Consider the following 26,941-nt stretch of genomic DNA (forward strand, 5'->3'; position numbering starts at 1 on the left):
TTCCAGGTGAAAGACCAATACAAAGTGGTGTACACGTGAGAAGTGGAACGGAAATCATACATGATTCCAAACATTTTTTACAAATAAATAACTGAAAAGTGTGGTGTGCGTAATTATTCAGCCCCCTGAGTCAATACTTTGTAGAACCACCTTTTGCTGCAATTCCAGCTGCCAGTCTTTTAGGGTCTGTCTCTACCAGCTTTGCACATCTACAGACTGAAATCCTTGCCCATTCTTCTTTGCAAAACAGCTCCAGCTCAGTCAGATTAGATGGACAGCGTTTGTGAACAGCAGTTTTCAGACCTTGCCACAGATCCTCGATTGGCTTTAGACACCAGACAGGTCAGGGATAAAGTTATTGAGAAATTTAAAGCAGGCTTAGGCTACAAAAAGATTTCCCAAGCCTTGAACATCCCACGGAGCACTGTTCAAGTGATCATTCAGAAATGGAAGGAGTATGGCACAAGTGTAAACCTACCAAGACAAGGCCGTCCACCTAAACTCACAGGCCGAACAAGGAGAGCGCTGATCAGAAATGCAGCCAAGAGGCCCATGGTGACTCTGGACGAGCTGCAGAGATCTACAGCTCAGGTGGGGGAATCTGTCCATAGGACAACTATTAGTCGTGCACTGCACAAAGTTGGCCTTTATGGAAGAGTGGCAAGAAGAAAGCCATTGTTAACAGAAAACCATAAGAAGTCCCGTTTGCAGTTTGCCACAAGCCATGTGGGGGACACAGCAAACATGTGGAAGAAGGTGCTCTGGTCAGATGAGACCAAAATGCAAAACACTATGTGTGGCGGAAAACTAACACTGCACATCACTCTGAGCACACCATCCCCTCTGTCAAATATGGTGGTGGCAGCATCATGCTCTGGGGGTGCTTCTCTTCAGCAGGGACAGGGAAGCTGGTCAGAGTTGATGGGAGGATGGATGGAGCCAAATACAGGACAATCTTGGAAGAAAACCTCTTGGAGTCAGCAAAAGACTTGAGACTGGGGCGGAGGTTCACCTTCCAGCAGGACAACCACCCTAAACATAAAGCCAGGGCAACAATGGAACGGTTTAAAACAAAACATATCCATGTGTTAGAATGGCCCAGTCAAAGTCCAGATCTAAATCCAATCAAGAATCTGTGGCAAGATCTGAAAACTGCTGTTCACAAACGCTGTCCATCTAATCTGACTGAGCTGGAGCTGTTTTGCAAAGAAGAATGGGCAAAGATTTCAGTCTGTAGATGTGCAAAGCTGGTAGACACATACCCTAAAAGACTGGCAGCTGTAACTGCAGCAAAAGGTGGTTCTACAAAGTATTGACTCAGGGGGCTGAATAATTACGCACACCCAGAGATGGGCAGTAACGCGTTACTTGTAACGCGTTACTGTAATCTGATTACTTTTTTCAAGTAACGAGTAATGTAAGGGATTACTATTGCAAAAACGGTAATTAGATTACCGTTACTTTCACATAGGAACGCTGCGTTACTGTGTTACTAAAACCGTGATTTTTTGCGAGAACGTCTCATGACAGTGACGTAAGCGAGTGCGACGTTCGTGACAACAGCTGTCTGCAGATCATAATATATCGAGTGCGGGACAGAGTGTAGCATGCAGCGTTTAAAGCGTGGAAGTACTGACCTTATTTTGAGTTTGATTCCATAAAAAGTGACAAAAACATTAGTGTCCGTTGTGCGTGGGAAGAAAACTTCTTTTTACAGCGAAAAAACCCCTAAACTTCCAAGCAAGCACCGAGTGCGCTACGACGTAATGTGAAACTCACAGAGAAACTCGCGGATTCTTCCACTGACCGCTGCGGCACACCTGCACCAGGGTAAACCTCCGCCTACCCCACTCCTGCTTTACAGGTGAAAATAGAGCAACAGGACCGCTAGTCTTTGATTTTATTTATTTTCTGCTGTGTTTTACTTGCATCTATTTGAAAGAGTGAGTGTAAACACAAAAACATATTTTATTTTATGTGCTGGAATGTGCAGAAAATAGGTTTAATTGTTAAACAAATTTCTTCCAGTCAGAGAATGTTGCATATAATTTAATTTTTACTTGATGCATAAAGTTAAAAGATTAAAACTAATAAAACAAGTTTTAAAAAGAGACTTTTCCATTTGATTACATTTTGTATGATGAATTATGCAGAAAAAGTAGAATTGGGCTGAAAGATCTATCGCTTTATCACCTATTCAGGTTGTAAATCGTGTTTTTAAAAAGTAACTAAGTAACTAAGTAATTAATTACTTTTGAAAATAAGTAATCAGTAAAGTAACAGGATTACTTTTTGGGGGAAGTAATCAGTAATTAGTAACTGATTACTTTTTTCAAGTAACTTGACCAACACTGCGCACACCCCACTTTTCACTTATTTATTTGTAAAAAAATGTTTGGAATCATGTATGATTTTCGTTCCACTTCTCACGTGTACACCACTTTGTATTGGTCTTTCACGTGGAATTCCAATAAAATTGATCCATATTTGTGGCTGTAATGTGACAAAATGTGGAAAAGTTCAAGGGGGCCGAATACTTTTGCAAGCCACTGTATTTAATAGATGTTTGGCATGCAGAAAATAATTCCCATTCCAAAAAATAAGAATGTTGGTTTTAATGGTGTCAATAGCCTTTTAAAGGCATCTTTTGATCAGGACTGTATCAAGTTTACAGTGAGCAGAATTTTAGAAAGGAGAGCAATCACAGAGGCCATCACTGACAGAAACAAGGAGCTGATGGATGACATGGAGGACATGTTGGTCAAAGTGCTCTTTCTGCCACTCCCAAACATCCCTGGTCAGGTTGAAAAGTTCTTCTGATTAAATGAGTTTGGGAACCTTCAGGACATTTTTGAGCTAAGCTGCTAAGTCCTTCTAAACTCCAGAGAGTTACTGATGAGTTAGTTATCTATTTAGTTATTTATTTGGAAGTTTGAAGAACTTTCTCTGCCAAAGCTCTTTAAATGTCTACTTTAGAAATGTCATCATCAGGTTTGTTTTGTGTTTACAGTGAAGTATGAAACTCAAAAATTTGTTGAAGAGGAGCTAAGTAACATCAGCATGCCGGAGATGAAGGGGGAAGAAGGACGATTCCAGTACACCATCACTGAGTACATGACTCCACAAAATCTGAAGTGATCATTTAGACCCATCCATGTGTTTTAGTAACATCACCTCTCTGTTTGCTATGTTCTCAGTGTGAAGATTACAGAGCTGAATCTGACTCACGCTGATCTGCGGTTCATCCCTGATGTTGGTTTGCTGTTCGATGTTCAGAACTCATCGATCTCACTGACTTTCAACAGACGGATCCTCTACTGGTTCTTGTGAGTTCTCCTCCAGAACACATGGTTCAACCCAAGCAGTTCCACCATAGAGAACCAAATCACTCCACTAGAGCTGGTGCTCACAGGACCACTAATTGCAGATGATGTTGTTTTTGATGATAATGTTATTGCCTCTCAGTTACGACACAGGAAACATCAACGCGTCGGCTGAGGGCGTGAACATCAACACAGCTCTGAACCTGATCAGAGACGAGGAGGGACGGCTGAAGATCAATAACATCACTTGTGATGCCAAAATCAGCAAAATGAGTGCAAAGTTCAGTGGAACGCTGGGGTAATCAATTACAGTGATTCAATAAACAATAAACAATAAATGCATGATGTGACTTATGTGACAGTATCAGCCAACCAGGAATCTCTGTGCCTTTTTTAAAGGAGAGTTTACGGCTTCCTGGCCAGATTTCTGACAACAGGCATGCGCTTCCTCCTCAACCAAAAGGTACCTGGTCACCTGTCGCTCTCTGACATGTCTGTCTTTCTCCTGTCTCTCCTCCCTCACTTGTCTCACCATCCATCTGTCTCACCTCCCTCACCCATCCCTCTCTCTCTCACCTCTCGCGCTCACCTGTGTCACTTCCCTCACCTGTCTCCTTTGTGTCACCTGTCCCATAACTCCCCCTCTCTCTCTCACCCGTCTCCTCTATCTCTTTCGCTCAGATCTGCCCGGCTCTGGATCATGCTGCTCTGGTTCTTGTGAACTCACTGTTGGAGACGATCCCAGTGAGGACAGAAGTTGATCAGTTTATTGGTATCGATTATTCGCTGATCAGTGATCCCGTGGTGACGTCCCGGAGCCTCGACATGCACTTTAGGGTGAAGATTACCTGAGATTACCTGATGTAGTTTTTTATAGAGGCCATAAATGAATTGTGTCTGTTGTTTCCGTAGGGGATGTTCTTCGACCTTTCTCACCAGAACATCTCGTTGGTGAACTATGCTGTGGAACCCGTCATCAAAGAGTATGACCGGATGGTATACTTGGCACTGTCCGAGTTCTTCTTCGACAGTGGCTTGTTCTCCTACTACACGGCCGGAGTCTTTCAGATGCACATTGTCAATGAAAAGGTCAACCAGCATAAACAAAACATTTAGACTTAGAACCAGAACCATAAAAACCAGAACATCTTAAACCATCACGGAAGTCACTAGTTTCCTGTTTGCTATTTGTTTCTTGTAACTGCTCAGATGCCCAAAGATCTGGAGATGTTATTGAGAACCACCTACTTTGGATTCATCATGATGCTGGTGAGCAGACACAGCAGAAACATGACTGAAACACAAGAGCAACACAATAGAAACAGAACAAAGATGGAGTGCAAGACAAAAGGCTCATTAAAAAAGAGGTTTGTTTAATGGGATGCACCGCCAGATGTTGGGTAAATATAGAGTGGTATCCACAGAAATGTCAGAATCCCAGCTAAAAGCTCACAAAAGCATTTCAACAACCACCAAACAACTAAAACAACAAACAATTAAAGAACTGGTAAACAGATTCTGCAAAAAGATGTAAACACAAAATATGGATCCCATGTTCACCCAATGGTTCACCATGACTAGAAACGGGTGAGATTACAGCTGAACTAAATCTAACTACTGACACAGAGGAAGTAAAACATAATGCACACGGACAAAAAGGCTAACACAACAAAACAGGAAACATACATGGGAACTGAACAGTGACGAAGTCCAACTGAAAACACTGGGTCGACGACCCAGGAAGCCTGACACACGTGAAAAACATTGAAATCAATTCCCTCTTACTTTTGCTGTCTTGCTTCCATCAAGTTAAAAACTTCCTGCCTAGCTGTATCTCTCAGTGTGCTTCGTTTCCCAAATACTGCAAAATTCTGCAAAATTGCAAAATGCTTATGTGAAACACCACGGCAGACCCGAAGCCATATTTGTGCTTTGCAGCATACTTTATTTGCACATACAGTTGCTGAATATACATATGAACGGCTGCAGCGTCCTAGCTGCCAGCCGACAAATTCCAAACACCACCAACAACAAACACAGGTACAATGTTCGGCTTTATATTTTTGTGTTTTATCCTCAATTACTTTGAAACAGTGGCCTCTGCTGTGATAGCATTGTGTTTTTGATGAAGTCTCACAAGTGTCAGCTTTATTTTGATATCAAGATGATTTACACAGTTTGTAATTGCTGAGAAATAGTCAGTTAGCTCTGGGCATGTCATTTTCAAGCAGGAATGTTAGAAATACCCCCCGGGGCTTAACAAGTTAATATAGTTCAGCTTTTCAGTGTGTAACACCAGCCTGTTTTCTCCATGTTCTCCTTGTGTACTCTGGGTAGAACCCGGCACTGGTGGATGCTCCACTGTCTCTCCAGCTCGCCGTCAACTCTCCGCCCAAAACCTCCATCAAGACGTCTGGAGCCACGGTTGTCATGACTGCCATCGTCAATGTGATGGTGCTGCCTCCAGGTCAGCCTCCGGTTCAGCTGAGCAGCATGACCATGGTACACACACACACACACACACAGACGCAGACACATTGGACACAACCAAAGCAGACTCTAAAGACTGTACACTGTGGTCTGGTTTGATACTGCTGATCACTGCATCATGATAATGTTCTTAAGGACTTGTTTAGGATTACTGGTGTTGTTTTAAAATGGGTCATGTCATATATAACAGATCTTTTACTGTTTGTATTAGTCAGTGATATCTGAAATAACAGTTCTGCCTTTGATAGAAATTGTCTTAGCTGGGCTGGTCTGTTTTGCCACACTGGTGACCTGATAATCTGGTGAAGACTGGATGGCTGCACTGGTCCTTTTAAAAGGCTGATTAATTGTCTTTGATGGCTTGTAATCTGAGGCAGAAAGACAAACTCCAAATCCACCCTAACCGGACGGAGGATAACAGTTCTTCTTTAAAAACACACCGCAGGGTCACGGGACCTCTCATGACTTCTTTATCATCTAATGAATATTTCTAAACTCAGACTGCTGGTGTCAAAAGGCTGAACTGCTCTTACTGATTATTGTGACTGTCCTCTTTCTTCTGTTTTAACAAATCAGCTTTGACTTGTCTTCAGACTGTGCAAAGTGCTGCGTCAAGACTTTTACCTGTCACCACCTGAAGCTCACACGTCACTCCAGTTTTGGCTTCTCTTCATTGGCTGCCAATATATTTTAGGTTTCACCTTAAAATTCTAGTTTTAACTTGTAGCGCCCTACATGGTGAAACTTCCCAGTATATCTCTGACCTGCTGAAACCCCATCGTTCTTCCTGAGCTCCTAGGTCAGCTCCTAGGTCATCAGGTCGATGCCCCACACACTCGGTTCATGCTGTAAAGACTGCTTTGAATCCTTTTAAAAGTTACTAAGCTTTACTTATATAACATCATACAGAGAATACATCTGTGGCAAGATCTGAAAACTGCTGTTCACAAACGCTGTCCATCTAATCTGACTGAGCTGGAGCTGTTTTGCAAAGAAGAATGGGCAAAGATTTCAGTCTGTAGATGTGCAAAGCTGGTAGAGACATACCCTAAAAGACTGGCAGCTGTAACTGCAGCAAAAGGTGGTTCTACAAAGTATTGACTCAGGGGGCTGAATAATTACGCACACCACACTTTGCAGTTATTTATTTGTAAAAAATGTTTGGAATCATGTATGATTTTTGTTCCACTTCTCACGTGTACACCACTTTGTATTGGTCTTTCACCTGGAATTCCAATAAAATTGATCCATGTTTGTGGCTGTAATGTGACAAAATGTGGAAAAGTTCAAGGGGACCAAATACTTTTGCAAGCCACTGTATATCTGTCCCAGGCAAAGAAACGAAGATGAAGACCCTAAACAAACTCTGAAATGTGGTTGAAGCATCCCTGTGGCTTCAGTGTTTGCGCCTTCTTGTCATTTATGATCTTTGAGCCTTTTAACAAGAAAAAACTCACAGACTTTGAGGTGGAAACTAAAAGTGTCTTTTTCCCTTCTTGCAGGAGACCAAGTTCAATGCCAAAGTTTCCATGAGAGGAAAACGTCTGTCTGTTCACGCTGACCTACGCAGGTTTGCACGTTTCACTTTTTGTTTCTGCAACATGTTCATTAAATATCAGATTGGCCCTAACCCAGTCACCCCACATTCACTCCATTGTATTTGCACATTGAAATCTGTAGCAAGATTTTTTTTCCTGTAGCAATATTTGAATACAAATATCTCAAAAACCATAAAATCGAAATTTTCACTGATCTTCCTTACCATGAAAATCAATCAGTCTCAAGTTTCAAGTTTTATTTTATCATATATATGTAACAGTGGCACATCACTACCAGCAAAGAAATTCTTAGGCTCAGAGCCCCCTCAATATTTCATGTAGAAAAAAAGCAAAATTGCACACAAGGTAATACTAATATAAGATATACTATATACAGTTAAGCCCATAATTATTCATACCCCTGCCGAATTTTGACTTAAAGTTACTTTTGTTCAACAAGCAAGTTCTTTTTTGAGCAGAAATGACACAGGTGTCTCCCCAAAGATAATAAGACGATGTACAAGAGGCATCATTGTGGAAAAAAATATTTCTCAGGTTTTATTTATATTTTAGCAAAAAGTATCATGTCCAGAATTATTCATACCCTTCTCAATAATCAATAGAAAAAAGCCTTTATTGGCTATTACAGCAATCAAACGCTTCCTATAATTGCAGACCAGCTTTTTGCATGTCTCCACAGGCATTTTTGCCCATTCATCTTTAGCAATGAGCTCCAAATCTTTCAGGTTGGAGGGTCTTCTTGCCATCACCCTGATCTTTAGCTCCCTCCACAGATTCTCAATTGGATTCAAGTCAGGACTCTGGCTAGGCGACTGCAAAACGTTAATGTTGTTGTCTGCTAACCATTTCTTCACCACGTTTGCTGTATGTTTTGGGTCATTGTCGTGCTAAAATGTCCACTGGTTCCCAAGGCCAAGTTTTTCTGCAGACTGCCTGATGTTGAGAATCTTCATGTATTGCTCTTTTTTCATGGTGCTGTTTACTGTGATTAGGTTCCATGGTCCATTGGCTAAAAAAACACCCCCAAAGCATTAGGTTCCCACCACCATGTTTGACAGTGGGGATGGTGTTCTTTGGGTTGAAGGCTTCTCCATTTTTATGCCAAATGAAGGCAACATCATTGTGACCAAATAATTCAATTTTTGTTTCATCTGACCATAACACTGAAGACCAGAAACCTTCTTCTTTGTCCAGATGAGCATTTGCAAAGGCCAAATGAGCTTTGGCATGCCTTAGAAGTGCCTGGAGAAGTGGCGTTTTCCTTGGTCTGCATCCGTGGAACCCAACAGTGTCCGTTGGACTGTCTGCCTTGAGACATTGCCACCAGCAGAGCCCAGATTCACCAGAATGGCCTTGGTGGTGATCCTTGGATTCTTTTTCACCTCTCTCACTATTCTCCTGGCCAACACAGGTTTCACTTTTGAGCTCCGACAACGTCCTCTAAGATTTTCCACAGTGCGGAACATCTTGTATTTTTTAATAATACTTTGCACTGTAGCCACTGGAACTTGAAAACATTTGGATATGGCCTTGTAGCCCATTCCTCACTTGTGAGCAGCCACAATGCACAGCTGCAGGTCCTCACTGAGTTCCTTTGTCTTAGCCATGAATGTCCACAGACCACCTGCAGAGAGCTGCTGTTTTTCACCTGTTGAGTTGATCAAAACAGCTATTTCCAATTAATCAGGGTAATTAGGATGCTTTAGAACAGCTTTGACTATTTGGAATGGTATGGAACTTTGGATTTTCCCAGAGACTGTGACAGTTTGTAAAGGGTATGAATAATTCTGGACATGATACTTTTTGCTCAAATGTAAATAAAAGCTGAGAAATATTTTTTTCCACAATGATGCATCTTGTACATCATCTTATTATCTTTTGTGAGACACCTGTGTCATTTCCAGTCAAAAAATAACTTGCTAGTTGAGTAAAAGTAACTTTAAGTCAAAATTTGCCAGGGGTATGAATAATTATGGGCTTAACTGTATTTGTAACTCCTTGGCTCTTGAGGGAGGCGGTCGCACTTTCTCCCTCTCCCTTATCTTTCCTGCTTGGCTTCTCATGTCTTTTGTATAGTCTCGCTTATTCTCTAACCCAGGGGTCGGCAACCTTTCTGATGATGAGTGCCATCTAAAATTTCCTCAGAAGTCAATGTGCCATATGATTGCATTAGCAATAAATTTAATAATGCTCTATATCAACAGTTACATACTATATAGAACAACTTTATAGAATTATATTTGTTTGCAGGTGTTGGCAGCTATCAGCGAATAGTTATCAGCTATTTTGAAACAAAAAACCCCCAAAACACTTTTTATCCATAACAGCAAATGAACTGTACAACAGAAAATGCAAATGCTATTTATGGTCTCCTCACAACAATGATAAGAAAAATAAACTGAGCCAATATGGCATGTTTGTTAATACAGAAATACACATGTTAATGTGATCTCTGGTCTCCCACTCAGAGACACAGGTCTCCGAGTGTCCAGCATTCAGACGGCTGCCTGAGGACACTCATGTGAGAGAAAATCTGCTCACACAGATATGTAGAGCCAAATACTGTCAATAAGGCCTCTGCAATGTTCTGAAGACAGTTAAACTTGTCAGGTAGTGATGTCCAGCAGGTGAAAATGCAGCTCCATAAACATGCACAGCTGTGGATTCCAGCTGCGTTCGTAGTTTTGCAAACTTTGACCCCCACAGAGTCGAGCTTTTCAGTTCAGTCAGCTGCATTTCGATGTCCTCTGTGTCCAACCAGTTAATGCGAGACAAATCCAGCTGCTCATTAAAGCTTTCTGGTTTGAACAGAAAATAAAACATTGGTCCATACACCTGAAAGTCCCGAAAACCCATTGTGAATTCTGTCTCGAGTCTACGGATGTATCCGTGTATTTCCGTGGTGCTGATGCTGCGCTGAGCGGGCAGCTCCTGAAGCATTTGAAGTGTCGGAATGTGGAAATTTCAACATCGCTTGAAAAAACTGCCAGCTAGCAACGTCCCTCTCACCGGTAGGATAAGTTATTTTTAGCCAATTACAAGTTGAATCTGGTAGTTGGGGTTGTTAGCTAAGATACCGTCATTAAGAAGCAGCACAACTAATTTGTCTATGCGAGCTAATTTGCGATGTGCACCACTGGCCCGGCCATTTTTTTTTTAATGCACCTTCTCAGATTAATTCACTGCGTGTTGTGACCAGGGCTGAACTGGGACAAAAAATCGGCCCGGGCATTTTGATTAGAGACCGGCCCACCAGGTATTATAGGAAAAGCCATGAAGCCTTTGAATGAAAACAAACGCTGTTGTGACAGTGATGTACACTGTCTTGTCGGTATATGTATGATTTCCATACATTTTACATCAGATAAAAACGTTGATTGTAAGATTCAGATAATTATTTATTAAAGCGAGACATTTTAAATGGAAATAAGAAAGAAAAGTATTTCTTTGTGCCACCCTTTCCCTGTTAATGCCCTACCTGGCCCCCTGGCATAACTTTGCTAGACCCGCCCCTGCACAGTTACCAGCTGTCAGCTACATAGAAAAGGATCCTGGTGTTATTTGTCTCTCAGAAACAGTTCATAACTTCCCTTCAACTCATTCATGTCACCTAAAAGGTAAACCTGTTTCTCCATCACCTGTTCAGCTCTGATGATTCAGTAAGGACATCTCCTGGTTTCATCTGCATGTTTCCCTCTCACCAGATATCCAAACCGATATCATGACCAGCAGCTTTTACAGCTGTGGCTCCAGCAAACATCAGCTGATACTAGAAATTAATATTAAATAAATTCTAACAAAAGCTGATCAACTTTAAACGTGCTGCTGTTGTTTAACGCGACATCCGCTGGTTTCCTCTTTCTGGCGCAAAGTGAGCGATAAACAAACAAGAGAGAAAAGCCGATCAGCTGATCATTGATCAGTTTCATGATTGAAGTAGCAACAGGAAAGGGAGGGGGAGAGAATGAGAGAAGAAGAGGCACCTGCAGCGTAATGACAGAATAACTCCAGCTTTGTGTCTTTTTCCATTCTAGCTGAAGTCCGGGACAAACTGTGTTCCTTTTTACCTCAATATGAAACGCGTAATATTTTCTCTGAATACGGGAGGATTTTGTTTTTTACAGGACAGTTGGCAACTCTACTAACTAACCTTATGAATAAAATAAATTTCATTATCAGTAACATCATAGCACCCACCCAACTGTATAGAAACTCCATCATGCTAGCAGTACGATATTACAGTACGATTATTGTAACTGACTGTAAAGCACAACAAAAATAAACTAAACTTGGTTTATATCTGACCCAGATAGACTGCAGGTCATAACTTCTTACCTGAAGTTCAGTTCACCTGACACTCGGACCGGAGGCCGCCTCAGGTCTCTCCTCCTCCTGCCTCCCCTTTCCCTCGTCCACCTGCTGGCCTCTGTGGAAGCTCCGCCATAGCCACCACCAAACAACTGAATTATTTTTACACATCGGCCAGCATCTGGCCAATCCACCACCTTTCATTCTTTATACCGTTAAAACAAAAACAAAACAAAACAAAATGCCCGGTTGGCCGATGGCCAGTCCAGCTATGGTCATGCCATCAGTTAACCCTTCGCGTGCCAGCTGTGACATGCGTTCCCAGGGTTGCTGACCCCTGCTCTAACCCTAAGAGAGTCTCCCAGAGTTGTTATCTAAAAACCTAAAGAAGAATTATGGATTTGATTAATTGGTCCCTTAACGGGCTTGGGAGAGCCTGATTGTCCTGCAGAGACGTTTGCTGCTGGATACTCGATGGTCGGTTGTGTCATGTGTCTGGCGACACTCTCGATGGAGGACATTGAATGGCATCTACCAATTCAGAACCACGATAACAGAGTTCTGGCTGATTGGAGCTGGCTCTGAGGTGGCTTATTTAAGAACAAGAAGCGGCTACAGCTGTTCAAAATCCCACAAGGCTGGCCGACATGATAGACGATGGGCAAAGCTGTGAGTACTCAGACTGTGTTTATTAAACGCAATATGGATAAGATCTTGGAGAAGAACAACGGGAATTGAGACCTGGTGACCAGTGACGGACATTAGACCAACTGTAAAATTGGATGCAGTTTGTTCGCACTAACCAAAACAACTACCATCTTCATCTCATGCAGCCCCCCTGGCGCCAGCTGGATGCTCAAGGCAAAAGCTGACAGGAATAACAAATCTCCCTTAGATAATAGGACTGTGCCGTGACTCTCTCCCTCCTCATTCAAGGCCACCCGTGTTGACCGAAGATTGTTTACTTTTGCCTAACTGGGTGAAGGGACACTTTCTCTCGGTTGAACACAGAACACACACACACACGCATGTACACTGACACAGACCTACACTCACCCCCCACCCCCTCCAAACGCCTTCAAAGCTTATGTCTTCTGTGTAGTGAGATGTGGTGATTCATGTGCTGAGGGTTTTTTTTTTCTGTTCTCAAACTGATCTCCCTGTTGGAGCTCAGTCTGGGGGGAGTTCTTTTTTCTCCTCGTCTTTCCTCATGTTGTGCATTTTCCATTGTTATACCTCTCTGACCTGTTTTGCAGTTCAGCAGCCTGATGGCCTGTGGGTAGAAACTGTCCCTGAATCTGGTCCTGTGAAGAGTGTAAGGCTGGGTGGGCTGGGAGCAGAGAGGATCCTCTGGGCCTGTAGAGGTCCTGGATGACCGGCAGCTCAGGCCTGGTGATATGCTGTGCATAGAACTTCCGGTATGTTCCGGAAGCTGTTGAAGAACTTCTGGTATGCTGGCACCTGTGTTTGGCTCTGCCACTGCTGGGTGCAGTTTGTCGTGCTCCACTACTTTTGTATTATTTTTTTTCTGCTCTGCTGTTCTCATTTAGTTTTAATGATGTATTGGCTGCCTTGGTGTATGATCGTCTGGCTTTGCTATCCATCTGATCCTCTATGATGCCTCACGATGTCTCTTCATCCTCCTTCGGCATTTTCCATCCTCCTCCATAAGCTGGATCGTCGTCGGGTGATTTCAGCGGATCCTCTAGACCACGGAGAAGGAGAGGGAGAAGAGGAGGTTTTAAGGTAAAGCTCAGGCTTTACTGGCGGCGGGGTTCGGCTGGTAAGCGACGCTGAGCATGCCTTGTCTCCTGTGCTCAGAGAAGCTCCATGGAGGGGGACTTGTTTTCCACATCCCTGTTTGGATACACTGGGCCCGGCTCTTTGCCTGAGGAGGGTTTATCCAGAGTCTTCTGCTGGCTGGCTTTTTCTTCCCACGGTGAGTGGATTCTACGAGTGTGATGGTTCAAACCATTCAACTTGAGCCTCCGCAAATATGGAGGCTTCTACTTTGCTGAATATGGCGCTTTTTAATGCTCGATCTCTGTCTAATAAATCATTCTTGTTGAATGATTTTATATTATCTAAAAAACTGGATTTTTTATTCCTGACTGAGACCGGGCAGCGGGACGTAGACTATTTGTCATTTGTTGAACTCTGCCCGGATGGCTATACTTTTATTACCCAGCCTAGGGTTTCTGGTCGGGGTGGTTGTCTCGCTGTGGCTTTCCAGGACTGTTTCTCCTGCCGCTCCATGAAATTTGGACATTTTCTTTCGTTTGAGCTGCAGCTGCTTAAAATTGGAAACAAGGATCTGTTTTACTGTGCTGTGTTGTATTGTCCACCTGGCTCAAATAGGTTATTTTTGTCGGAGCTCAGTGACTTTTTATCCTCGACTATAAAGCTGTCTAGGTTGCTCTTAGTTGGGGACTTACAGTGGCTTGCAAAAGTATTCGGCCCCTTTGAACTTTTCCACATTTTGTCACATTACAGCCACAAACATGAATCAGTTTTATTGGAATTCCAGGTGAAAGACCAATACAAAGTGGTGTACACGTGAGAAGTGGAACGAAAATCATACATGATTCCAAACATTTTTTACAAATAAATGACTGAAAAGTGGGGTGTGCGTAATTATTCAGCCCCCTGAGTCAATACTTTGTAGAACCACCTTTTGCTGCAATTACAGCTGCCAGTCTTTTAGGGTATGTCTCTACCAGCTTTGCACATCTACAGACTGAAATCCTTGCCCATTCTTCTTTGCAAAACAGCTCCAGCTCAGTCAGATTAGATGGACAGCGTTTGTGAACAGCAGTTTTCAGTTTTCTCCTCATATCTACATCACCGATCCTTTTCTGTGGTGGTCTCCGATTTTAGGTCATCCTCTACCTCCCTTACTTGTGGTGTCCCTCAGGGTTAGGTTTTGGGGCCTTTATTGTTTTTAATATATCTTTTCCCCCTCCAGCATATAATGGGCTCTTTTGAGGACATTTCTTATCACTGTTATGCTGATGATATTCAGTTGTACATCTCTTTTAAGCCCCATGATTTATCTAAGCTTCAGGTTCTGAATGATTGCTTAGATTCCATCAAACATTGGATTCAATTCAATTCAATTCAATTCAATTTTATTTATATATTTTTATATTTATGTATTTTCCTACTCAGTTGTATATAGTATTTGTATTTCTATTTTATTCTATTGTATATATTATTCTATTCTATTTTATTCTATTGTACATAGTATTTTATTTTATTTTATTTTATTTTATTTTATTGCATTCCAGTGTTTTCTAATTTCTGCTACATAACTTTGCACTTTTGCTGTAACAAAACAAATTTCCCACCTGTGGGACTAATAAAGGCCATCTTATCTTATCTTATCTTATAGCGCCAAATCACAACAAAAGTCGCCTCAAGGCGCTTTATATTGTACAGTAGATAGCACAATAATAAATACAGAGAAAAACCCAACAATCATATGACCCCCTATGAGCAAGCACTTTGGCGACAGTGGGAAGGAAAAACTCCCTTTTAACAGGAAGAAACCTCCGGCAGAACCAGGCTCAGGGAGGGGCGGGGCCATCTGCTGTGATTGGTTGGGGTGAAAGAAGGAAAACAGGATAAAGACATGCTGTGGAAGAGAGACAGAGATTAATAACAGATATGATTCGATGCAGAGAGGTCTATTAACACATAGTGAGTGAGAAAGGTGACTGGAAAGGAAAAACTCAATGCATCATGGGAATCCCCCGGCAGCCTACGTCTATTACAGCATAACTAAGGGAGGATTCAGGGTCACCTGGTCCAGCCCTAACTATATGCTTTAGCAAAAAGGAAAGTTTGAAGCCTAATCTTGAAAGTAGAGATAGTGTCTGTCTCCTGAATCCAAACTGGAAGCTGGTTCCACAGAAGAGGGGCCTGAAAACTGAAGGCTCTGCCTCCCATTCTACTTTTAAATACTCTAGGAACAACAAGTAGGCCTGCAGTGTGAGAGCGAAGTGCTCTAATAGGGTGATATGGTACTACAAGGTCATTAAGATAAGATGGGGCCTGATTATTTAAGACCTTGTATGTGAGGAGCAGGATTTTGAATTCTGGATTTAACAGGAAGCCAATGAAGGGAAGCCAAAACAGGAGAAATATGCTCTCTCTTTCTAGTCCCTGTCAGGACTCTTGCTGCAGCATTTTGGATTAACTGAAGACTTTTCAGGGAGTTTTTAGGACATCCTGATAATAATGAATTACAGTAGTCCAGCCTGGAAGTAATGAATGCATGAACTAGTTTTTCAGCATCACTCTGAGACAGGATATTTCTAACTTTAGAGATGTTGCACAAATGGAAGAAAGCAGTCTTACATATTTGTTTAATATGTGCGTTGAAGGACATGTCCTGGTCAAAAATGACTCCAAGGTTCCTCACAGCATTACTGGAGGCCAAGGTAATGCCATCCAGAGTAAGAATCTGGTTAGATACCATATTTCTAAGAATTTCAGGGCCGAGTACAATAACCTCAGTTTGATCTGAATTAAGAAGCAGAAAGTTAGCGGCCATCCAGGTCTTTATGTCTTTAAGACATTCCTGCAGTTTAACTAATTGGTGTGTGTTATCTGGCTTCATGGATAGATAGAGCTGGGTGTCATCTGCATAGCAGTGAAAATTTATGCTATGTCTTCTAATGATGCTGCCTAAGGGAAGCATGTATAATGTAAACAGAATTGGTCCTAGCACTGAACCCTGTGGAACTCCATAATTGACCTTAGTGTGTGAAGAGGACTCTCCATTTACATGAACAAATTGGAGTCTATTAGATAGATATGATACAAACCACTGCAGTGCAGTACCTGTAATACCTACAGCATGTTCTAATCGCTCTAATAGGATATTATGGTCGACAGTATCGAACGCAGCACTGAGGTCTAGCAGGACAAGCACAGAGATGAGTCCACTGTCAGAGGCCATAAGAAGATCATTTGTAACCTTCACTAAAGCTGTTTCTGTGCTGTGATGAGCTCTGAAACCTGACTGAAACTCTTCAAATAAGCCATTCCTCTGCAGATGATCTGTTAGCTGTTTGACAACTACTCTTTCAAGGATGTTTGATATGAAAGGAAGGTTGGAGATTGGCCTATAATTAGCTAAGACAGCTGGGTCTAGAGATGGATCTGTGGGATGATTATTGGTAATTTTTTCTCTAATGATAAAAATTTTATTTGTGAAGAAGTTCATGAAGTCATTACTAGTTAACGTTAAAGGGATTGTTGGCTCAGTAGAGCTCTGACTGTTTGTCAGCCTGGCTACAGCGCTGAAGAGAAACCTGGGGTTGTTCTTATTTTCTTCAATCAGTGACGAATAGTAAGATGTTCTGGCTTTGCGGAGGGCTTTCTTATAAAGCAGCAAACTATTTCTCCAGGCTAAATGATGATCCTCTAAATTTGTGACACGCCATTTCCTCTCCAGCTTACGAGTTATCTGCTTTAGGCTACGTGTTTGAGAATTATACCACGGAGTCAGGTACTTCTGATTTGAGACCTTAGTTTTCACAGGAGCTACAGTATCCAGAGTCGTACGTAGTGAGGAGGTAAAATTATTAACAAGATCATCGACCTCTGTTGGAGTAGCGTTCAGATAGCTGCTCTGCTCTATGTTGGTACAGGGCATTGAAGATGATAACAGTGGGTGGATTATATTCTTAAACTTAGTTACAGCACTTTCAGAAAGACATCTACTGTGATAAAGTCGACTCTCCACTGCTGTGTAATCAATTATTGTAAATGTGAATGTTATCAGGAAATGATCAGACAGCAGAGGGTTTTCAGGAAACACTGTTAAATGTTCAGTTTCTATGCCATATGTTAAAACAAGATCTAGAGTGTGATTAAAGTGGTGGGTGGGTTCTTTTACATTTTGAGAGAAGCCAATTGAGTCTAATAACAGATTAAATGCGATGTTGAGGCTGTCATTTGTAGCATCTACATGGATGTTAAAATCACCCACAATACAGGGAGTGCAGAATTATTAGGCAAATGAGTAATTTGTCCACATCATCCTCTTCATGCATGTTGTCTTACTCCAAGCTGTATAGGCTCGAAAGCCTACTACCAATTAAGCATATTAGGTGATGTGCATCTCTGTAATGAGAAGGGGTGTGGTCTAATGACATCAACACCCTATATCAGGTGTGCATAATTATTAGGCAACTTCCTTTCCTTTGGCCAAATGGGTCAAAAGAAGGACTTGACAGGCTAAGAAAAGTCAAAAATAGTGAGATATCTTGCAGAGGGATGCAGCAGTCTTAAAATTGCAAAGCTTCTGAAGCGTGATCATCGAACAATCAAGCGTTTCATTCAAAATAGTCAACAGGGTCGCAAGAAGCGTGTGGAAAAACCAAGGCGCAAAATAACTGCCCATGAACTGAGAAAAGTCAAGCGTGCAGCTGCCAAGATGCCACTTGCCACCAGTTTGGCCATATTTCAGAGCTGCAACATCACTGGAGTGCCCAAAAGCACAAGGTGTGCAATACTCAGAGACATGGCCAAGGTACGAAAGGCTGAAAGACGACCACCACTGAACAAGACACACAAGCTGAAACGTCAAGACTGGGCCAAGAAATATCTCAAGACTGATTTTTCTAAGGTTTTATGGACTGATGAAATGAGAGTGAGTCTTGATGGGCCAGATGGATGGGCCCGTGGCTGGATTGGTAAAGGGCAGAGAGCTCCAGTCCCACTCAGACGCCAGCAAGGTGGAGGTGGAGTACTGGTTTGGGCCGGTATCATCAAAGATGAGCTTGTGGGGCCTTTTCGGGTTGAGGATGGAGTCAAGCTCAACTCCCAGTCCTACTGCCAGTTTCTGGAAGACACCTTCTTCAAGCAGGGGTACAGGAAGAAGTCTGCATCCTTCAAGAAAAACGTGATTTTCATGCAGGACAATGCTCCATCACACGCGTCCAAGTACTCCACAGCGTGGCTGGCAAGAAAGGGTATAAAAGAAGAAAAACTAATGACATGGCTTCCTTGTTCACCTGATCTGAACCCCATTGAGAACCTGTGGTCCATCATCAAATGTGAGATTTACAAGGAGGGAAAACAGTACACCTCTCTGAACAGTGTCTGGGAGGCTGTGGTTGCTGCTGCACACAATGTTGATGGTGAACAGATCAAAACACTGACAGAATCCATGGATGGCAGGCTTTTGAGTGTCCTTGCAAAGAAAGGTGGCTATATTGGTCGCTGATTGGTTTTTGTTTTGTTTTTGAATGTCAGAAATGTATATTTGTCAATGTGGAGATGTTATATTGGTTTCACTGGTAAAAATAAATAATTGAAATGGGTATATATTTGTTTTTTGTTAAGTTGCCTAATAATTATGCACAGTAATAGTCACCTGCACACACAGATATCCCCCTAAAATAGCTAAAGCTAAAAACAAACTAAAAACTACTTCCAAAAACATTCAGCTTTGATATTAATGAGTTTTTTGGGTTCATTGAGAACATGGTTGTTGTTCAATAATAAAATTATTCCTCAAAAATACAACTTGCCAAATAATTCTGCACTCCCTGTAATTATTTTATCTGAGCTGAGCACTAAATCAGATAAGAAGTCTGAGAAATCAGAGAGAAACTCTGTGTAAGGCCCAGGTGGACGATAGATGATAACAAGTAAGACTGGTTTCTGAGTTTTACAGCTGGGGTGGACGAGGCTAAGCATCAGGCTTTCAAATGAATTAAAAGTCTGTCTTGGTCTTTCGTTAATTAATAGGCTGGTGTGAAAAATTGCTGCCACACCGCCCCCTCGGCCTGTGCTTCGAGGTTTCTGGTAGTTAGAATGACTCGGGGGTGTTGATTCATTTAAACTAACATACTCATCCTGCTGCAACCAGGTTTCTGTAAGGCAGAGTAAATCGATTTGTTGATCAATTATTAAGTCATGTACTAACAGAGACTTGGAGGAGAGAGACCTAATATTTAATAATCCACATTTCACTGTTTTACTCTTTGGTTCAGATGTGGATACTGTATTGTTCTTTCTTTGTGATTTTTTATGTTTAAGTTGTTTATTGCTGGTTTTTAGTTTGTTTTTTGTCTTTTTGGGAGCTGACACAGTCTCAATGGAGATGGGTTTTTGGGGGGGGGGGGGGGGGGGTAGCAGGAGGAGAGAAGCTGCAGAGAGGCGTGTAAGACTGCAACTCTGCTTCCTGGTCCCAACTCTGGATAGTCATATTTTGGGGGGTTTAATAAATTGGTCCATATTTCTAGAAATGAGAGCTGCTCCATCCAAAGTGGGATGGATGCCGTCTCTCCTAACAAGACCAGGTTTCCTCCAGAAGGTTTGCCAATTATCTATGAAGCCCACATCGTTTCTGGGACACCACTCAGACAGCCAGCAATTTAAGGAGAACATGCGGCTAAACATGTCACTCCTGGTCTGATTGGGGAGGGGACCAGAGAAAACTACAGAGTCCGACATTGTTTTGGCAAAGTTACACACCGATTCAATATTGATTTTAGTGACCTCCGATTGGCGTAACCGGGTGTCATTACTGCCGACGTGAATTATGATCTTACTGTATTTACGTTTACCCTTAGCCAGCAGTTTTAAATTTACCTCAGTGTCGCCTGCTCTGGCCCCTGGAAGACAATTGACTATGGTTGCCGGTGTCTCTAGCTTCACATGTCTGAGAACAGAATCACCAATTACCAGAGTTTGACCCCCGGCGGGTGTGTCGCCGAGTGGGGAAAAACGGTTAGACACATGAACAGGTTGGTGGTGTACCTGGGGCTTCTGTTTAGGACTATGCTTCCTCCTCACCGTCACCCAGCCGCCCTCTTTCCCCAGCTGCTTGGGGTCTGCCGGGGAACAGCTAGCAGGGCCTGCGCTATCTTCAGCTGCACCAGCTACAGGGGCCTGGCTAGCTACGGGTGAACGAAGGGTGCGAAGCCGAGTCTCCAATTCAGTAATCCTGGCCTCCAGAGCTGCAAATATGCTACATTTGTTACAGGTATCATTACTGCTAAAGGAGGCCGAGGAGTAGCTAAACATCTGACACAATGAGCAGGAAAGTGCAGGAGGGACAGGTGAAGTAGCCATGGTGCTAACGAGTCGGCTACGAGCTAAGCTAAGCTAAGCTAGCGAAACAGTAAAGAGACAGTGAGTGAATACTTTGGCTATAAATTAGGTAGTGAGTACACAGAAAGGGTGATTCAGCTGAAGCATGTGAAGATTATACTATGAAAAAGGAATGTATCAAAAGATTTAAATTAAATTGCTAAGCAGAAAAGCTACTCAGAAACACCACTGTGTTTGAGCAGGAACAGGAAGTGATACTCTACCACAAAGCGAGCGAACACCAAGTGACAGCGCCACCAAGAGTCAGGAACTCGTGGCTGCAAATTTCCTCCAACTCAGCGAGGGGAAAAATGAAGTCCTCATATGTGCTCCGGACAGATTTGTATCCCAGATAGTGAAAGCCCTTGGTCCTCTCTCAGTGTATGTTAAATCCTCTATCAGGAATTTAGGTGTCACTTTTGACTCGACTCTCACATTAGATGGGCATGTGAAATCTCTGGTTCGGTCTTGTTTTTATCATTTAAGAAATGTGGCTAGGCTAAGCCCGATTTTATCTCGCTCTGAACTGGAGATAGCTATACATGCATTTATTTCCTCACGCTTGGACTATTGTAACTCACTGTTTATGTGTCTAAGCAAAGGTTCTCTGGATCATCTCCAGGTTGTGCAAAACGCTGCAGCTAGGCTTTTGACAAAATCCTCCAAGTACTCACATGCGACACCATTGCTATTTCAGCTACACTGGCTTCCTGTGGAATTTAGAGTACATTTTAAGATCCTGGTCTTGACATTTAGAGCCTTGCATGGACTGGCACCAGTCTACATCTCTGATCTGCTACAGCCCTATGTCCCTAGCAGGTCCCTGAGGTCATCTGATCAGGGCTTACTTGCTATAAAACTGACTAAGATAAGAACTAAGGGTGACCGAGCTTTTGCCACTGTGACCCCTAGGTTAGGGAACTCTCTCCCTCATACATAAAACCTCTTCAGCCGGCGCAGAAAGAAGAGCTCGCTGCTTTTATGATCACGTCCACATGATGTGAGCAGCTCAGATTCATATGAACTTTGTCATCCTCTAAAGAGTGACTTTTGACCTTTAGTTGCAGATGAACAGCCGGGTCTTGTCCCGTGGAGGTGGCTCTTGTGTGTTGTGCCATGCGTTTATGAGGTGGTTGTTTGGTGTCTCCAGTGTAGAGGTCTGAGCACTCCTCGCTACACTGCACAGCTACACCACGTTGTGAAGTTTGTGTCTGAGTGTGTGGCTGGGTCTGAAGTACACTGGGATGTTGTGCTTGGAGTAGACTCTCCTGAATTTGAGACGGCGGACTCTTTCCATTTCTGGGTTACCATGGCGATGAGTTCTGTCTGATGTGATATGGTGTGGGAGTGGCTTCTACAAGCATTTCATTGATGCCCACATGTCAGGGTTCCTGGGTCGTTGACTCAGCGTTTTCAGTTTGTCTCATGTCCGGTTTATTCTCTGTTTTCACTCCCTGTTCTTTGTGCCAGCCTTTCCCTGTGTGCTAGTTCAATTATGTTCAGCTGTTCACTCACCAGTCTCCACCTACCTGCGAGTCCTGCTTTTGGGTCCTCTTTTCCTCTCATCCACACACACCCCTGACAGAATGACAAGACCCGTGCCACGAAGACATGTTTGTGACCCAGTGGAATCGGTCCTTTTCGAGCAGCAGGAGCAGCGCTTTCCGTTTGGGTGGAGAAGCTCTGGAGGAAACAGCGGCTCTTTCTGGAAAGAGAGCACATCTTCGAGGGGTCTCGCCTGGCTCTGGGCAGCCCTTGGAGATGCCGTGGTCCCCCACCTGCTGCCTCACCTGCATCGGAGCATTCACCGCGGAGAGTGGGCGTCACTGGCCAAGCTTTGGCCGCTCGCTCTCTTGCCGCTCCGCTCCTCACTCGCCCGCCAGCCGCTTCATTCACCGGACCTTAAACCTCGCTGTGCCACAACGGCTCCGCCTCCCACCTCGGCTCTACGAAGGCTCCCTCACTCAGCGGCTCAGCTGTTTTTGCTCAGTGGAGGCGAGGCTCATGCAGCCATCGTATTACCGGTTTGGAGCAGCAAGATCCGGTGGTGAGCAAAACTGACTTTTTTTCTCCTCACCACAACACAACTCGTGCCAGGCCCTCGGGACGGTGCAGTTGATGCCCAGCCAACACCCATTTCTGTGTCAGCTCCCAGAGCGAGGGCAGCTGAACCTCAGTCCACTCCTGCCCCCCTTCCTGTACCTTGGGTGGGGGTGACTGATGTCCATCTAGCTCCCATGCCTGTCCGAACACCCAGGCTGAGGGCGCCCAGGATCTAACCTGATCTCCCTAGAGGCTCAGCTGAGGCTCTCCAGCCATTGCCCTCACGCTCTGGAGGATTGGAAGAGCTAGCGTGTCGACCTGCCCGTTCACCACCTCATCCACATCCTCATCCAGCTTTTCAGGGCCTAGCTCACTCCCTTAGTAAATTAGCAGACCTGTTTCCATCTCATGTTCCCGGTTTATTGTCTCAGGCTGCAGCACTGTCACCATCCTCAGTTCAGTCACCTGTAGCTCAGTCTCCCGTCCTCCCGTCTGTTGTCCAGTCTCCTGCTGTTCAGCTTCCAAGTCAGTCTCCCAGTCAGTTTTTAGCTCTGTTCCCCGATCTGCAGTCACAGCACCCAGAGCCAGCTGTGAGCTCTCTCTCTCTCCTCAGTCAGAGGTTTCCACACCTGCTGGCCCTGCCCCAGTCGCTCCCACGCCGTTGCCTGCAGCTGCTTCGCCACCGGCGGTTCCATGCCGTCGCCTGATCCAGCGATTGCCACCACCTCGTCCACATCGGGTTTGGCGTCGGCGGCCACCTTCCAGGCCGCTGACTGGTCTTCCTCGCGGCCGGCCTCTGGACCTGCTGAGTGGCCGCCACCGTCTTCCTCGCGGCCACCCACCAGATCGACTCCAGCGTCACTGCTGGCCACGTGGCCGCCCACCAGATTGACTCCAATGCCACCACTGGCCACACGGCCACCCACCAGGACTGATTCATTCTGGACTCTGTGTTCAGCTGTTCACTCACCAGTCTCCATTCAGTCATTATTCAGCCGGTGTATTTAAGCCCTCAGTTTCAACCTGGTCATTGTCTTGTCATTGATGTTGTCGTTCCCGTGTGTGCCCTATGCTCAGTCAGCCATTCAGTCATTCAGCCAGTCTTTCAGTCGTCCAGTCAGTCAGCCATCTCATGTTCTGTTCATTTCTCCATTATCTACAATAAATCACCAGTCCTCACCTACCTGCGAGTCCTGCGTTTGGGTCCTCTCTTCCTCTCATCCACACACATCCCTGACACCACAGACTACACCTGTCATCTCTCACCTTCCTCAGGAATGAAAAACTCTAACCCACCACAAAATGCTCTCACACCGGTTCTCCAGCAGAACTACCTCATCACCAACACCATCACCATGTTGGTTAAAACTGGCTTCATAATGATCCACCATTTTATGGCACAACTTGATTATTGATTTTTTTATTGACTTTTTTCACCTTTCAGGTTTAAGATCTTCTCCAACCAGTCTGCTCTTGAATCTTTGGCGGTAAGTTTGTCTTCATCTTACAGTAATTGGTTCAATGAGACAGCAAGGAGACACAAAACTACAGAACAAACACTTCCTCCCTGATTTTTACATGTTCTGACCAAAACATGAAGCGTATACACCCTAAAACCTCTCTGTGTGTCTGCAGTTGATTCCTCTGCAGGCTCCTCTAAAGACAATGCTGCAGATGTCTGTAGTCCCACTGATCAACAGTAAGAACCTAATTCATCAATCAAAAAACTCACAGACCCTGAACACACCGTGACAGTGTCACTCTGTTTGTGTGTGCTCTCTTAGACTGGACAAAGAGAGGCGTTCGGATCCCGCTGGCTGATGGGATGGATTTCATTGAGGAGGTGGTTGAATATCATAACGTGAGTGTGATTTTACCCCTCGACTATTTGAGGAGTTTTAGACTTTTTTTCATATTTATGAAAATAAAACATAAAATTGATTTTGATTAGTTGTAACACATTGAGTGGATTGCGAAAAAAATTGAATAAATTTTCAAATATTTTGAATGCAAACCTGTTGTGTAAATAGATGCACATCGAAAGTGCTTTTATGGAAAATTTGTCCTCAAAAATGCACTGACAAACACAGAGTACACGTGAAGTGATGATGAGTGGGTCCTGATGTTGCTAAGAAACAAAAGGAAGAAACAGAGAATCTGGGTTTTCCGATTCCTTGGAATAGGCAACAGAATGTCCTGGATTGATCCAGAAGTTTTCGGTCATATTTCAGGATGTCAGTCGGGCAGTTTGAGCTCTTGTTGGCCTCCTTGGGACCACAACTGAGGTGGCAGATAAATCATTTCAGTGAGCCGACTGACCCCGAAGAGCATGTAGCTGTGTGTGTCTGAGGTTAAATAGGATTATTTTACTGTTCCCATGTCACTGGATATTCAGTACTGGTGAACATTTTGACCCACGAGTGCACTTGTTACCAAATGCAGTGGTGACCCTTCTCTGTATTATTGTAGGGTCTTTACCTTAGAATATAAAACGCTTCGAGGCGACTGTTGTTGTGATTTAAATAAGATAAATGACCTGATATGACATTTCTGTGTGTGAACCTCTGCATCTGCTGGATTTTCTCATCTTTAACTGTTGAACATCAGTTGTGAGGACTTTAATTCCTTCGACAACTTTAGCACTGAGATGTTTATGGTTTACTCACAGAAGCGTTTCAGGACTTGGACTCTTTCTTCTTCTGGGATGGAACAGTTTGTGAGCTTAGGACTGCTGTCTTACTGAATCTCTTAAGTTCAGTCCTCAGATGTTCTGGAGTTGACGCTCTGCAGCTGTAATTCAGAATTCGTTTTCTGCTCAGTGATGGTGAGCTGTGAGACCTCGGGAACTTTTCCAAAGTCTTAATTGATCCAACACACTCTGAAGGAACTGAGAACAACGCAGCTTCTTCAAACTGTTGATTAGTTCTTTTCTAGCTCTGCATTCAGGACAGATACTCCCCAAACAGGAAAATCCTGTGACTGATGTAAGTGCACTCTGATTGGTGCACCTCTGCCAACTGCCATATTAAAGAAAAAACAAAAACATGCCTCAGAGATGTAAGATTGGTGAATTTTCCATAATAAAGTCTTGTATTATCATTTTATTTGTTTTAGTTTTAGGACTTTGTTGAAAATCTTTGGATTTTTAAAGTCAGATTTATGCAGAAATAAACTCAGTGCTGCCCCCTGGCTGACTGGAGCTGTTCCATCTCTGCAGGGTTTCATCGTGATCGGAGCAAATCTTCACTTCAGCAAAGGGCTGAGAGAAATGGTAGTAGGAAGCTCAGAGATGGAGCAACAGACTGCCAACTCCACCGCCACCACCAGCACTGCCTAAATGTTCATACGCAGGGTTTATATAGATCTACGATTAATGTGAATATATACAACACATCAGTAAAACCATGAGTATATGATGAACAGATCAGAAAAGAACTGACAGCAGCACAGTGAGCCTTACACCTTGTAATCAGTCCAAACTAACAGGGTTACAATTAGAGACACTATTACTCCTTCTCACAGTTTAATGTATTATTCGTAGATTATTTTCAAGATTAAAGGTAATTCCAGTTATTTATAGTTCAGACAGTGTTGTTCACCATAGGTCACATGCACGCTGACGCTGTGAAGGTAAAACAATATAAATACGAAGGACTAAATCAAAGATGAAGGGAAACACTTGTATCCATGACAACACTGTGTCACAACAACTCTAAAGTTGCCCCTCCTCTGAGGGCGTTGTTCCAGTGGGCAGATAAGTGATCACGTGGTAACTGTCAAGGTTTATTTCTTTAACCTTTTGTTAGTTTATTCTAAAAAAATAACGTTCTGCCCGAGAACATCAATTTATATTTCATGTTCTCTCTAAAACCTCTCACTTCATGTTGATTCATGTTGTTTCTATTTACACCTGAATGTCAGGTAGAGCTAGAAGCCTCCTCTTTGGCTCAGTTTACACATGAAACACAATTCATCACTGTCAAGCCGATCGGGGAGAAAACGCTTCGCTGTCTGTTGTACTTAGATGTCTTTGACCTGATGAATCTTTCACTTTTTGTCTCATTAGGAAGTGTAAACAGGTTAAAACTACATGATGATACTGGAAAC

The 26,941-nt window shown here is 43.3% G+C and overlaps 1 protein-coding gene across 4 annotated transcripts in view; it reads left to right on the forward strand.

The window, feature by feature from the left end:
• pltp (phospholipid transfer protein) overlaps positions 1-26,340 on the forward strand; it is a 30,452-nt gene extending 4,112 nt beyond the window's left edge. For all 4 annotated transcript variants that reach the window (XM_019356007.2, XM_019356016.2, XM_019356010.2 and 1 more), the window contains exons 3-15: positions 3,011-3,110; positions 3,198-3,326; positions 3,466-3,621; positions 3,723-3,786; positions 4,005-4,160; positions 4,236-4,412; positions 4,533-4,592; positions 5,661-5,825; positions 7,316-7,383; positions 24,279-24,321; positions 24,470-24,533; positions 24,619-24,695; positions 26,052-26,340. In XM_019356007.2, coding sequence (XP_019211552.1) covers positions 3,011-3,110; positions 3,198-3,326; positions 3,466-3,621; positions 3,723-3,786; positions 4,005-4,160; positions 4,236-4,412; positions 4,533-4,592; positions 5,661-5,825; positions 7,316-7,383; positions 24,279-24,321; positions 24,470-24,533; positions 24,619-24,695; positions 26,052-26,171 — 1,379 coding nt within the window. In that variant the 3' untranslated portion in view covers positions 26,172-26,340. The remainder of the gene's footprint in view (positions 1-3,010; positions 3,111-3,197; positions 3,327-3,465; positions 3,622-3,722; positions 3,787-4,004; positions 4,161-4,235; positions 4,413-4,532; positions 4,593-5,660; positions 5,826-7,315; positions 7,384-24,278; positions 24,322-24,469; positions 24,534-24,618; positions 24,696-26,051) is intronic.
• Positions 26,341-26,941: the final 601 nt, after the last annotated feature.

This window comes from Oreochromis niloticus, linkage group LG5 (assembly GCF_001858045.2).
Source record: "Oreochromis niloticus isolate F11D_XX linkage group LG5, O_niloticus_UMD_NMBU, whole genome shotgun sequence".
NCBI classification, from domain to species: domain Eukaryota; kingdom Metazoa; phylum Chordata; class Actinopteri; order Cichliformes; family Cichlidae; genus Oreochromis; species Oreochromis niloticus.